The sequence below is a fragment of the Monodon monoceros genome, unplaced genomic scaffold (assembly GCF_005190385.1).
Source record: "Monodon monoceros isolate NGI ecotype Baffin Bay Population unplaced genomic scaffold, NGI_Narwhal_1 Super_Scaffold_9, whole genome shotgun sequence".
In the NCBI taxonomy this organism is placed as follows: Eukaryota; Metazoa; Chordata; class Mammalia; order Artiodactyla; family Monodontidae; genus Monodon; species Monodon monoceros.
Genome location: NW_021703786.1, coordinates 28,109,944 through 28,123,591, shown reverse-complemented (window position 1 = coordinate 28,123,591; position 13,648 = coordinate 28,109,944). Strand labels below are relative to the sequence as shown.

General features: G+C 58.6%; 2 protein-coding genes across 4 annotated transcripts in view; one reads left to right on the top strand and one right to left on the bottom strand.

Moving 5' to 3' along the window:
• Nucleotides 1-3,879, top strand: part of PGS1 (phosphatidylglycerophosphate synthase 1) — a 43,506-nt gene extending 39,627 nt beyond the window's left edge. For both annotated transcript variants that reach the window (XR_003791820.1, XM_029210804.1), the window contains one exon: nt 3,429-3,879. The gene's annotated coding sequence lies outside the window, so the exon portion shown is untranslated. The remainder of the gene's footprint in view (nt 1-3,428) is intronic.
• Nucleotides 1-13,648, bottom strand: part of DNAH17 (dynein axonemal heavy chain 17) — a 160,970-nt gene that overhangs the window by 3,745 nt on the left and 143,577 nt on the right. For both annotated transcript variants that reach the window (XM_029210802.1, XM_029210801.1), the window contains 7 exons: nt 12,214-12,362; nt 11,285-11,412; nt 9,257-9,484; nt 6,052-6,243; nt 2,154-2,333; nt 1,599-1,784; nt 316-498 (listed from right to left, as the gene is read on the bottom strand). In XM_029210802.1, the coding sequence (XP_029066635.1) occupies nt 316-498; nt 1,599-1,784; nt 2,154-2,333; nt 6,052-6,243; nt 9,257-9,484; nt 11,285-11,412; nt 12,214-12,362 (1,246 nt within the window). The remainder of the gene's footprint in view (nt 1-315; nt 499-1,598; nt 1,785-2,153; nt 2,334-6,051; nt 6,244-9,256; nt 9,485-11,284; nt 11,413-12,213; nt 12,363-13,648) is intronic.

The following is a 13,648-nucleotide window of genomic DNA, read 5'->3' as shown; positions in this document are numbered from 1 at the left end:
CTCTCAGGTGGGCGAGCCCCCCCACCCCGCCCCCACCCTGTGTCGTGAGTTGACGTGGGTCTGTGCAGTGCCCCTGCAGATGCCCTGTGGTGGCCACACCAGGGTTTCCTGCCAGGGAACAGTCCAGATGGCGTCCATGGCCACCTGGATGCATCTGCAGATGCCCTGAGGTGCCCACTCCTCCAGACCGGGGAGCTCGAGGTGCCGAGGCCCAGCGGCCTGGGGCTTGTTGGTCTTGTGGCCAAGGGAAGTCAGCCTGCGGTGGCCAGCCCGCGTCCCAAGTCACACCCCAGGTCCTGCCACCCACGTTTTTACCTTCAGCCCCAGGTTCAGCTCCTTCAGCGAGCGGCGCATTTCGTTGGTCAGGACGTTCATTCTCTCACATTCTTGGAAGGCGACAACCACGTAGGGGGTCTTCTCGGCGGCCTTGGCCATGATCTCGGCCATGTTGAAGGTCTCCGGGATCTTCTCCAGGATCTCATCCAGCACGGCCTTCACCTGGAAGCCAGCCCCCAGCCAGCCCGTGTCACTGCGCCCGCACCCCCAGCCCTCCCCCAGCGCCAGGGCCCGGGTGCTGCCCCGACGTTCAACCCCGAGCCCAGGAGCAAGGCAGGTGGAGTTGCCAGAAAAACGGGATCACGGAGGTGCAGCCCCGCGTCTGATCAGGGTGAAGGTAATCTTGGCCATCCGGCTTTAGTGTTCTGGCTTCGTTGTCACGGCCGTATGGCTCTGGCCACGGGAGCATTAGGCTGCCCTAGCCTGGTGCCTTCAGACATCCCTGGATGCACTGCTTCCCTCCCCCATCAGATCACCTTGTCCTTGGTGTGGGCTGTCTGCAGGGACTGTGCGGGACACACCCTCTCAAGGGGTGGCCCACATGGTGGTCACGAGCACCACGGCCACCAGAGCATCTACTGATCTCTGGTTTCAGTCATTACACAAAGAAAATGGCAAGGGGCCTCAGAGCACTGAGAGTCTTCCAATCAAGAATTTGGTCTACTTAACTGGGAAGCCCAATACTTAGCTAATTTTTAGTAGAGCTTGTCGGGAATATTTTAAGAAGTGCCAAGGTGCCGCTGCCTCTTGAGACGGCAGAGGTAACCCTGGCAGCTGGGGAATTTATTAAATGCTCTTACGTTGTCTGCGCCGTGCTCTTGCGGTGAGTGTTCATAGGATCTGTCCCCCGTGCTCACCTAAGCACATCTGGAGGGACTGGCTTAAGCGTCTAGACTGCCCTGCCTGAGCCACATGCACTGCCCTCCCAGGACTTCGGCTGCTGCCCTTGTGTTCGCGGGGCAGGGTTGAAGGGCAGGCCCTCTCGGGAGCCCAGCCAGGGAAGTGAGGAGCCGCAGGGAGGGAGGCTGCTCGGGCGAGTACGCGGAGACGCCCCGCCTCTCTCTAGCTCAGCACTTGGTGCTCCGTCTGGGCTGCAGCAGCCCGCTTGCAGGCTCCCCTCCCCCTGAGTTCCTGATCCCGGGGTCTGGAGTGGGGCCCGATGGGGTTGCTAACAAGTTCCCAGGGGCTGCTGCCGGTAGTTGTGCCCCCGTGTCCCAGGCCCTGCCCTTCCTCTGTTGCCGGATGGGTAGTCAGGCTCCTACCTTCTCCTCGCGAGATACCCCGGTGCCGCCGGCTCCCGACCCGGTTTCTTTGGGCTGCATTTCCAGGACAGTGCGGAACAGCATCTCCGAGGTGGCCGTCAGGAAGCCAGTCTCTGCATTGGGGTGCAGGCCATACAGGCAGGGGCTTTCGGGGGGCAGGTTCTTGTCGATGTATTCGTGGTAACCCTGCAAAAGGGGGGGGGGCGGGTAAGCAGGGAGAGCTGTGTGAGCTGGAACCCGTGTCCTCCGTTTATTAAGCATCGCTTCCCAGAACGTTCTGTCCACGTCTTGCCCTCTGTACCAAATCTCATTTCCCTGACCCCCCTTTTGGGGCTGCTCCCCAGCCACACAGAGGAAGTTTCCACTCTCCTCCATGGAGGCTGCCTTTCAAGCCCTCTTACTTGGGTTGCCTGTCTGCTTGCTTGATTATTGGTGGTCCATCTGCGACAGAGGCTCTCGCCAGGGAGCCTGCGGGACGGCACTGACCTCTGTTGCTTTGCGTCACAGAGGGAGCTCATGTTTAATGTGTTACCCATCCCTGGAAGGAGCCCTCACCTTGTAGTCCAGGTTCGGGGGGATCTGAAAGCCCGGGGCCAGCAGGATCTCTCCCTCCAGCATCTCCGCCTGGATGTACTCCTCTAGGTACGTCCTGCAGAGCCGGCGGTCCCAGTCATCGGTGATGTGGCCGCCGTACATGATTTCCCCAAAGAGGTAGCGGAGATCGTCCCAGGGCACCTTCGGAAGGGCGGCGGCCGTCAGGGGACCCTGTGCCCCGCCCCTTCCTGGGTCTGCCAGCCCCTCCTGTCACCCCTGCCTCCACCAGGTCTGCAGGGTCACCTGCTACCCTCGGTCACCAGGCCCAAGCCTGGCCCTTCCTGCCCCCTGACTCGGCCACCAGCTCCTCCTTGACCCTCTTCCTGCCGGGCTCCTCGCACGAGGGGCTTGCCGGCTTCCCCTGCCTCCACCCCACCCCCAGCCAGGACGGCCCGGCCCTGTGCCCGCCCCTCTTCTCTGCGCTCTCCCTTGACGTGACCTCCCCGACCCCAGCACCGGCACTGCAGACCCCGCAGGCCCTCCCCCCAGCTCCCACATGCTCCCTCTGCCCGTGCCCCCTTTGTTCCCCACGCTTGGAAATGGAAGTGTGGAGCCACCTGTGACCTTTCCCTTAACCGCCGTCTCCAGCAAGAGCGGTAACTCTGTGGATGGGCTCTTGGGCACCGTAGATCTTTCTGGCCATGAATCACGTCCAGTTCATCGTGCCTTCAGGATCTGTCGAGTGGGTCTACTTTCTGATCCCCCAAAGGGCCCTGGTTCCGATTATACTCCAGTAGCCTTGCCCACGCGTGCCCCTGAGGTCTCGGTGGCACAGCCAGCTCCAGCAAGTAGCCTCCCCGCCAGAACCTTGGCTCCCGGGCCCGAGGGAACCGGACCAAACCGGGCAGTGCACACAAGTGCGCCCCCTGGCGGCCGGGTCTCTCCGTGCATCCCACCCTTGGCCACTCTCACTGCTCTCTGTTCTGCCTCTGCTTCCACCCTGTGCCCTCAGCCTGGGATGCCGCTCCTTTGGCCACCACATGGCCATGACCGTGCTCCTCCTCCAGAGCGGCTCGAGTGCGGCCCCTCCACAGAGCCAGGAACCCATTCTCCCGCCCTGGTCCCAGCACGTAGCTGCACCTCCTGCACGGCGCTGTCCAGCAGCGGGAGCCACACGGGGCAGCCACGCACGTAACTTCAGATTTGCCAGCAGCCACTTAAGTAGAAAGATTGTTCCAACAGGCACTCAGCATAAAAACTATGAATAAGGTATTTTACGTTCTTTTTTTGTTTTAGACCAAGCTTCTGAAATCCAGAGTGTCTTTCGTTCCCCTCCGCTGGGACTTGCTGCATGTCGCGTGTGGTGGCAGCTGACGCGCTGGGCAGCATAGCGCGCACACACAAGTTTCTCCGAGGATTGTGGCTGTTTGAGGGCAAGGTGGGCATTTACGTAACTCCCACAGTGCCCTGCCTGGATGGCCGCTGTTTACCAAATGCAGGCAAGTTGAAGTTAATTGGATAAGAACTTGCTGATTTATCAAGTGTCTGATGTGCTCTCATGAACTTTGACTTAAAACATTAATATCGGGGCTTCCCAGGGGGGGCGCAGTGGTTAAGAATCGCCTGCCAATGCAGGGGACACGGCTTCCAGCCCTGGTCCGGGAAGATCCCACGTGCCGCGGAGCAGCTAAGCCCGTGCACCACAACTACTGAGCCTGTGCTCTAGAGCCCGCGAGCCACAACTACTGAGCCCACGTGCTGCGACTACTGAAGCCCGCACGCCTAGAGCCTGTGCTCTGCAACAAGAGGAGCCACTGCAATGAGAAGCCCGTGTACCGCAACAAAGAGTAGCCCCCGCTCGCCACAACTAGAGAAAGCCCGAGCGCAGCAACGAAGACACAACGCGGCCAAAAATAAGAAATAAATAAATAAATAAACAAAACAAAACAAACCATTAATATCCTCTCAATCGTCGTCTTGTGACTTGCGTTTTTTCTCTCTGTTTAGTTATCTTGGGTATGTGCCGAGCTGCCTTTTCTGCATTTTGCGTATTTGCTTCGGGGACAGCTTCTGTTTCTCCTGCAAAGTAGGGCTGGGTACACCCCAGTTTGCCTCTCCGGCCCCATGACCTGCCTCCTGGGATGCGGGCCAGTGGGACTAACCCCTGGGGGGTGGGTGCCGTCTGTGTGCCCGCACTTGCTGGATGGAGTCCCCAGAGCGCTTGTCAGAGACACGTTGCCAGGCCTCGCCCTCAGAGTCTGAGTCGACTTCCTCAGAGTCGGGAGGATGGACTGGCTCATTGCGGGCCGAGGGCGACATCCTCACAGGAGGTTATTCAACGTTGCCTCCCCGCCGCGAGCTGGGACAAAGGGAAGGTCAGGCTGTGCAGGCCTGGGGCCCCGCGGCCTGATCACACACTGCTGAGCGGGACACCGAGTGTCACTCACACCTCACCCCGCTGGTCACTGGAGCACACGGTGTGCGTTCTCGAGCAGTTTCTTACCCAGCTAGGGTTCTGTGGGTGTGTAACGAGGGAAGCGTCTGCGTAAATGTCGTTAGAAACTTCTAGCAAGACTGCTCCTCCCACTGGAATCTCCCCAGAGAGAACTGCTCTGACGAAGCTGCTGTGATGAGGAAATTCTTTCTTCACATCTTCTTGCATTTATTTACTTGTGCGCGTGTTGTAAGATGTGCCACTGGCGTTCAGCTCAGACCCTGTCGTAGGCGAAGTGACCCCCGGCACCTGCCCACGGAGACCACTGTTCCCCTCCCCTGAGGAGGGCCGACTTCCTGTGTTTGGCCAGGAACTAAGCCAACAACATTCCAGGCTCAGGCTGGGGTGGTGGCCGTCCCGGGGGGTCGTCTTCCTCTGGGGTCTGGGGGCAGCTGGCCCAGGTCTCTCCTCCCAGTGCATCTGAGCTTTGTTACGATGGGTGGGACACCCTCCGCCCCTGGTTGCTCAGTCCCCAAAGCTTGGAGGGGGTGTGTGAGCCTCAGGCCTCTAGCCAGGCCCCTGGGGCGCCCACCGAGCCCCAAAGAGGCGGGTGCCTTGGCCCTGGGGCGCTGGGACAGGGAGCGGGTGACACAGGGGTGTGTCCGGGCACCCTGGGCAGGTTCTCGGGAGCCTCCTGGGTAAGCGGAACGTCAAGCTCTGTCGGTGTAGGAAGGTGCCGGCCGCAGGAGCACGGAGGAGCCCTGGGCTTACGGGGTTCCCTTCTGCCTCCCACGGGGGTCACGGAGATGGGTCCTGTGCCAGCGCCACGCTCCACGTAAGATCCCAAGAGGAGCCATGTCAGGTGGGGAGAACGGCCGGCTCTAAGTTCCCGAGGGGGTGGCCACATCTGGAGGGGGGCTTGCAGCGGGCTTCACCCCACCTGGGGCGCGAGTCTCCCCTCTGCGCCCGCAGACAGGCCCTCCCGGCCACGGAGCCGCCTCGCAGCAGCCCTCGCAACAGCTTGCACGGCACTGGACACACTGGTTTTAATTTTCAACACAAATGAAAGGAAGCGTTCCGTGTCTCCAGGGAGATTTTTTTTTTGGCCTTCCCTCTGAACCTGCGTTCTGTCGGCAAGGCCTGCAGCCCAGGCAGCCCTTTGGTATCTTCTCTCGGCTCACGCTGTCCGGGGGGCTGGCCTTTCTTGGGGAGTCGCTGTTCGGGTGCAGGACTGGCAGGTCCCCAAAGATATTGACTCCCGTGGAGTTAGAAAAATTGCCAGACGGCTGAGAACTGCTGGAGGTGGTGGCCAGGGCCTGGGTGGTAACCATTATATCAGATGGCTGGGGTCACAGAGGATTCGCACGTTTTCAGATTTTCTTTGGCCTATGAAACCTATTCAGTGTCTCTTAAACGTGAGACAGAATAATTGAAAGGAAGGCAGGGCGGGAGGACCACCCAGCTGGGCTCCAGGTGGGTCCTTACCTTGGGGTTGGCCTCCAGGTAGTTGTAGAGCACGTTGATGGAGATGGTGAGGTCCCCGTTGTTGAAGGGGTACGACCTGTTCCAGCCCTGGGCCCCAAACTTGCGCCTCTCGGCCACCACGGCGTGGAAGTAGCACAGGGCAAAGAGGATGCACTTGAACTCCATCTCCTTGGTGCACATCTCCAGTGTGTCCTGCGGGAGGGCAGGCACGCGGGTCAGGCAGGGTCCGCACAGACGGCCGGGGCAGGACCAGGGCCGTCTTTGCCAGCTGCTTCGCTGGGGGTGCAGGTGGGGATGAGGGGTGGGGCCTAAGGCCATCGACTGCTCTGAGCCGGTTTCCCGAGTCTCTCCCGACCTGTAGAGTCGGGTAGAGGACGCTTTCTTGTCCTTGCTTCCTCCAGAAATGCAGCTGTACCACTCTTAAGTATTGGTTACAAGTCAAATTATTGATACATCTTCCCAATAAAATATTCCCCAATACAATTCCCCCGCAATTATCAACGTTCCTCATCACCTACACGCAAGCAGTACCCCAAACTCGCCAAAAACGATCTGTAAGGGAGGAGGGGATGCTGAGGAAAGCCTTTCTGAAAGCAGGTGGCCCCAGGGAAAGGCCAACCCAGCCCAAATTCTGAAGCCCAGTTCTCTCTGGGTTTGTGCGACTTTAACGGATTAGTCTTTGCTAAGTGGGTGCCTCTGAACACAGGGGCTTCTGGAAGTTAAGCTGGGCTCCTCTTCACCCGCTCAGCCCTATGAGTGCCTCCCAGTGGCCGGGGGCCGCAGGCACGGCAGCCAGAAAGCTGGACCAGGGGACAGACGCCTATCAAATGGTCATCATCGGGAAAAGTGCCAGGAAAAAATACACAAGGTGTAACAAGGGAGGGGCCCTGTCCTGATTCCATGGAAGCCCTGACACAGATGCCCGGCTGGGGTCCCCTCCAGCAAACATGGAAAGGGAGGGGCACAGATGGAGGCTCCATCACCCCAACATCCCCCCCCAGATCCTTCCTCAATGCCTGTCCTAGAGACGGCGCCGTCACCTGTCAGCTGTGGGCCCAGGAGACAGGCCTGGCTGGACCCTTCCAGACATTGGCCGTGAAAGGGTGCAGACTGAGACCGCCAACCAGAGGGAGGAACCCGCCAGGCCCGAGGATGAGGGAAGGCCTGGTGGGTTCCGTCTGCCTCCAGAGACTTCCCTCTGGTTGGACCGCTCATCACTGGCCTCCCGGGCCTCTGGGCTCTGTGGTCACAGATGTGCCCGGGGATGGTCTGGGCGCATCCCAGCCACTACTGCCTCTTCCTGTGAAACTCTGTGAAGGCAGTGGGCCCCCGAACTTGGGATGGTCCCCTCAGGAAGCAACAGCTTTCCTCATGGCTTCCCTTCCGATCTTTGCAGATGCCTTAGGTGATGCACAAAGTTAGGGAGCCCTCGAGCACCTCAGCAAGCCCCGGCCACGTGCCCGCTCGCCTGTCCTCAGCCGGGCAGCCCCACCTCGCTTCTGCCCGACAGCGACTGCGCTTCCCGCTGACTCCAAGCGGCCAGAGCATCTCCCCAAAGCCCAGCAGCCCGTCCGCGTCCCCCCGGCCCCCACGTCCCCCGCCAGAGGCCCCAGCGGGCTCCACGCACCGTGGGGAGCTGCTCCCCGGGCTCAGAGGCTCTTGCATTTTCTGTTGCTTGCCCCTCGGGCGTCAGCTGTCTCTACCTCGACACCCACCCCCCGGCCAAGCCTGGCTCGGGAGCCACTCTGCGGCCTGGAGCAGGCCCCAGACTCCTGCAAGTGGGGGACCAGCTTCCTGCCGACCTCGCCACCCTCCGCCACTCCATCACTGACTGATATTCTAGCAAAATATGATAGAAATGAAAAACGGATCACGTGCTCGGATTGACAGTGATGTCGAAATGCTACAGAATTCACTGCGTGCCTCCTCTCCACCTCCGTACTGACTCAGCACAGACAGAAGCAAACAGCTCTGGGACCCCGCACTGGCCTGCGGCCCCCAGTGTGAGCTGCGTCGCCCTGGGGTTTCCGTGCATGTCCCCACATGTTCATCACACCCTGTTCTCACTCCTGTGAACGCGTCCACGCCCCTCACCAGACTAGGCCAGTCACCCGCGTAACAGGTCTTGTTCACTGTTCCCTGAGCCTACCACGTCCTGGGCACACGGACGTACTGTTTGGAGGAAGGACCCGGTCTGCACATCTGTTTTCATGCTTTCCATTCTCTGTGACTTTACACTCTGACCTTGGTGGGTCCTTTAAGCCCATAGGGAGAGGTTAGTGGATGACTCAGATATTGTCACATAAATTAATCAGATATAGACGTTACACAACATTGGCACAATGTGCTCCATACATAATCTTTGTTGGGTGTTATCAGAGAATATGGGGTCTCTTCTTCAAAACGGTTTTAGACTCACTTGGGAGACCAAATGCGTGCACCCAGAAAGTTCTAGTATAGAACAGATGAAGATCAGGTACCAAAAGAATGGACGTAGATGCTGGGGATTTGCAGAGGGGAGCAGGGGTGCCAGGGAAGGCTACACACTTGGCAGGTTGGGGACTGGGAGGTTTGGATGGGGGAGGAGTCACGTGAACAAAGGTCCAGGCGGACACAGCGTGGACAGGCAAGCCGAGGCCCCCCTACCCACCCTGCAGGGCCAGGGCACCCGGCGTCCCTCCACAAGGCAGTGGGGCCTACTTGTCGAGGGAGGAAGACTGGGCCCGGGACCAGAGCACGGAGACCTGTGTGGCGGGCACTACCGCCCTCCCGTCTGTCACCACCGCCCTCCAGCCGGGCGCTGCGGCCCCATCCCCTTCGCACCCGGCCTTCCCACAGCATCGCGTCTCACGGGGAGTGAGAGCAGGGGTCTGGGCAGCACTGTGGCCCCAGCAAGGCTGAATGACCCTCAGGGAACCACCTCGGGAGCTCGGCCCCTTCCTAAGGTGCTCGGACAAGCAGTGGACCCGGCCCACACTTACCGGGCCTCACGTGCAGGTCATGAAACTGATGGATGATACGCGTTTCTGCTCTTTGAAGCTGTGCGCCAGGCACTTTAGATCATTTGCATTTTGCACAGTCCTTCGGGGATCTGTTCATTTTGTGGCTCAAGGAGTGTGTGCGCGTTGGGGATGGCGTGGGTGGGAGAGAACCGGCAGGCGCTGACGCTGGGCCAGGCACGGGACACGGGGGGAGGCCACGCTACCTGGGTGAAGAGGTCCAGGGCCTTGTGCAGGTTGGCGTACATGCCCGTGGGCGGCTCGTTGGTGATTTTGATGGCGTTCTCCAGGATGCCCTGGGGGATGATGTGGGACTCGGGGCTGGGGGCCGGCTCGGCACTGATGAACACGCGGTAGTCATCGTGGCTGCCGACGCTGTACCGCTCCAGCTTCTTGTCCAGGGTGCTCAGCCACTGGGCCACCAGGTGGATGTTCTGCAGCCAAGACCAGGGCTTAGTGCCCGCATACTCCTCTCCACCCCGGGCCCATAGGGCAGGCCCCTCCCCAATGGCACCCGCACTCCCCACCCCGCTGTCCGCCCTTCCCGGGGCGCTGGCCACGCTTGATAATTTCACTGAGCAACTGAGTCCCCAGAGTTGAAGCTTGTTCTCAGTTCGTTCAGGACCTCCAGCCTTGCGGCGAGTCCTTCCTGCCCTCCACCAGCATAAGGGCTGAGAATTATACGGTCCCCACCCCTCCTCTGAGAGGCTTGAGTAAAAAGAAATGACTTGGAGGGACTTCCCTGGTGGCGCAGTGGTTAAGAATCCGCCTGCCAATGCAGGGGACACGGGTTCGAGCCCTGGTCCGGGAAGATCCCACATGCTGCGGAGCAACTAAGCCCGTGCGCCTCAACTACTGAGCCTGCGCTCTAGAGCCCGTGAGCCACAACTACTGAGCCTGAGCTCTAGAGCCCGCGCGCCACAACTGCTGAAGCCCGCGCACCCTAGAGCCCCTGCTCCGCAACAAGAGAAGCCACTGCAATGAGAAGCCCGCGCACCACAACGAAGCGTAGCCCCCGCTTGCCACAACTAGAGAAAGCCCGCACGCAGCAACGAAGACCCAATGCAGCCAAAAATAATAAATTTATAAAGAAAAAAAAAAGAAATGACTTGGAGAAAAGAGAACCCTCATGCACTGTTGGTGGGACTGTAAATTGGCACAGCCACTATGGAAAACAGTTTGGAGGCTCCTCACGAAATGAAAAATAGAACTACCCTGTCATCCAGTAATTCCAATTCTGGGTATTTATCCAAAGAAAATGAAAACACTGATTCCAAAAGATATGTGCACCCCTATGTTCACAGCAGCATTATTCACAATTGCCAAGATGTGGAAGCAACTTAAGTGCCCATCAACAGGTGAGTGGGTAAAGAAGACGCGGTGTATATACACAATGGAATACTAGCCATAAAAAAGAATGAAATTTTGCCACCTGCGACAACATGGCCGGACCTAGAGAATATGATGCTAAGTGAAATAAGTCAGACAGAGAAAGACAAATGCTGTATGATTTCACTTATACGTGGAATCTCAAAAGCAAAACACATGAACAAACACAGCAAAACAGAAAGAGAGTCACAGATACAGAGCACAAACAGGTGGTTGCCAGAGGGATGGGGGGAGGAGAGAAATAGGTGAGGGCAATTAAGAGGTACAAACTCCCAGTTACAAAGTAGAAGGGTCACAGGTATGAAATGTACAGTGTGGGGAATGTGAGGTAATGTCTTTGGTGACAGATGGTAACTGGACTCGTCATGGCGATCATTTTGTAAAAGAAAATGAACAGAAAGAAATGACTCGAACCTGAGGTCCCCGCATGGGACCAGGCTAGGCCCTGTGGACTGAGGTCAGCCACGCCGGAAGCTGAGGCGGGCCTGCAGTGGGACCAGCCGGGACCTGGCGGTGGTCGGGGGGCGGGGTGCTTGGAGGGGCTGCAGGACCGAGGAGGGGCAGTCGAGCCAACAAGGGGGAGGGGGGGAGGAGGGGATGTCTTTCTCACTGCTGAAGAATCCACACTTTCAGTGGTGATGCCTCACACCACCTGCCAACCCAGGCAGAGCTGTGCTTGGTGTGGGCGCCTCCTGCCCGCTCCTTCAGGGGCTGTAGGATTCCCAGCCACGCTTGTGAATGTGAATCCCATAACCTGCTTTCTTTCAGGCCTTCAGGCCAAGCCCCACGGGCGCTGAGGCTGGGATCCCTCACCCAAGAGGCACAGGTGCCACCCACCCCCATACCTGCAGAATGACCCAGTGTCCCTTCTCCACAGCCATGTCCAGGGCATTCTCCGCCACCACCTCTTGTCCCTGCCCCAGGGACACGTTATGGAGTTTCCCGTTGTCTATGGTAAATCCCAATTTTTTCCCTAAAGGAAAGGAAAACAGGAAAAGCATGGGGATGGCTGAATGACAAAAATGGAGCTTCTGTGATCCACAGCTGGGAATTCCACACCCTACCCCTTTTAAAATTGTGGTAAAATACACATAACATCAAATGTACCACTTTAAAAGCCATCTTAAAGTGTACGATTTAGGGACATTTAATAATTCAGTGTCATGCGACTGCTTATCTGGTTCCAGGACATTTTTATCGCCCCAGAAGGAAACCCTGTACCCATTAAACAGTCATTCTGCATCCTGTTCCCGCCCCAGCCCCTGGCAACCACTAATCTGCCTTCTGCCTCTACGGATTCCCCAGTTCTGGACGTTTCAGATACAAGGAATCGTATACCGTGGAGCCTTTTGTGTCTAGCTTCCTGCCTTCCGAAGCACAGTGTTTTCTCGTTCCGTCTACGGTGTAGCCTGTGTCAGTGCTTCGTTCTCTTTTATGATTTACCACTTTGCCATCAGCCATTCATCAGTGATGGACGTGTGGGTTGGATCTACCTTTTGGCCGTCGTGAGGGGACCTGTTTGTTTGGACACCTGTTCCCGGCTCCGTTGGGAACGTCCCCAGGAGTGGAATTGCCGGGACATGTGGTGACTCGATGTGTGACTTAGGGAGGGACCACCTGCTCACATTCCCACCAGCAATGCACAGGGCCCCGTCTCTCATCCCCTCCCGACACCTGTCACCTCCGTGTGTCTGATACCTGCCCTGCTAGTGGGTGTGAAGGGCCGTCTCACTGTGGTTTGGACTCGCTTCTCCCCAGACCCGGCCGCACTTACCCAGGGCCTCCACGTCCTTCAGGGGGTCAGCGCCCGGGGAGAGGATGAAGAAGATGGGGGTTGAGGGGCTGCTCTCCTCGTAGGACTTGGAGAACTCAACGCTCCGGCCCTCTGCGAACTTGCTGCCCATCTTCTCCTCCACAAAGTTCCTGAGGGGGACACGCCTGGTCAGACCCGAGGCGAGGGACCGCTTTTCTGGGGGACTTTCTTAGGCAGAGAAGGGCCTCTAGCTGGAAAGTCGGTCTCTACAGGGGCCTCCTGCAGGCAGGGGGGGTGTGGAGGGGAGCGTGCGCGGTATTTGGCGGTGTTCGCGCTGGGCACCCTTTGCGCCCGTCCACCTGTGCACAGACAGGTGAGAAGCTCTCAGCCAGCTGATGCCACCCCCACTTTCAAAGGCGTGCAAGGTCAGCCGGGAGGGAACCCGGGCTGCAAGTGTTCCAGGTGACCACACCTCAGCGCTCCCAAGGAAGGGATCAGTTTCTAGTGGCTTCCTGTTTCCCACACACACTTCCTATCTGCTCTCCAGACCGGGGCAGCAACACGGAACAGAACCTAGATCGGCCTCTGCGTCCTGAGGATCTCCCCCGACGGGGGCTCTGAGGAGGAAGGACGCGTGCGTTAGAGTCGCTTTGGTGAGCTCCATGGACCACAAAACATGGATCATCAGGAAAGTCACAGAAAAAAACCCAAACTTCTCTTTACATAAGCACCCCTCTGTTCCAAGCCCCAAACTCTATCTTGACCCTGATAAGGCTGGGGTCAGTCGAGGCCCCTCTTAGGGTGACCTTGGGATCTCAGCTCTCTACCCCTCTCTCTTGACCACAGGTGGCTGAGCTCACTGTATCTGAATGAACCACAGGAGCTAAACTTATGTCCAGTGTGGTCTTTGAAAGAAGGACGATGGCAGCCTCCCTGGGAGAGAACACACTTATTCCCGAGGAGTCGGCAATCTGAGCGCTCTGAGCATCGTGAAGACCCGTGGGTGGACCTGTTCACATAGAGGCTTCCCTCTGAGTCAACGGGGAGTCTGCGGGCGGGTGCCAGGTGGGCCTTCCCACTCCCGTGGGAGTGATAGCTGTCATTCGCTCCCCGGTCTGGCCTTTGCTGGCCTCTATACAGACCCTGAGCCAGTGCTGACCACAGGCCGGTGGGAGGGCTCCTGCTCCAGGCCCCTGGTTGTGCTTGATTCTGGCCTTTGGAATTGACCCAGAATGTCAGTGCTAGAGTCCTTGCCCGGGAAGGAATTCTAGAAGGTACAGGTCCTGCCTGGGGCAGGAATGTCACAAGCTCCCCGCTGCTCCTGACGTGGCCGGGCCACGTGGTCATTCTCTGCGGCTGAAGTGATGATGGAGAGTAGAGGGCTCCTGGTTCCGGTCAGGCTCCGCTGCTCCTAGTGCTGTGTCCTGGGCACAGGGGTGCTAGAGCCGCCCCCAGC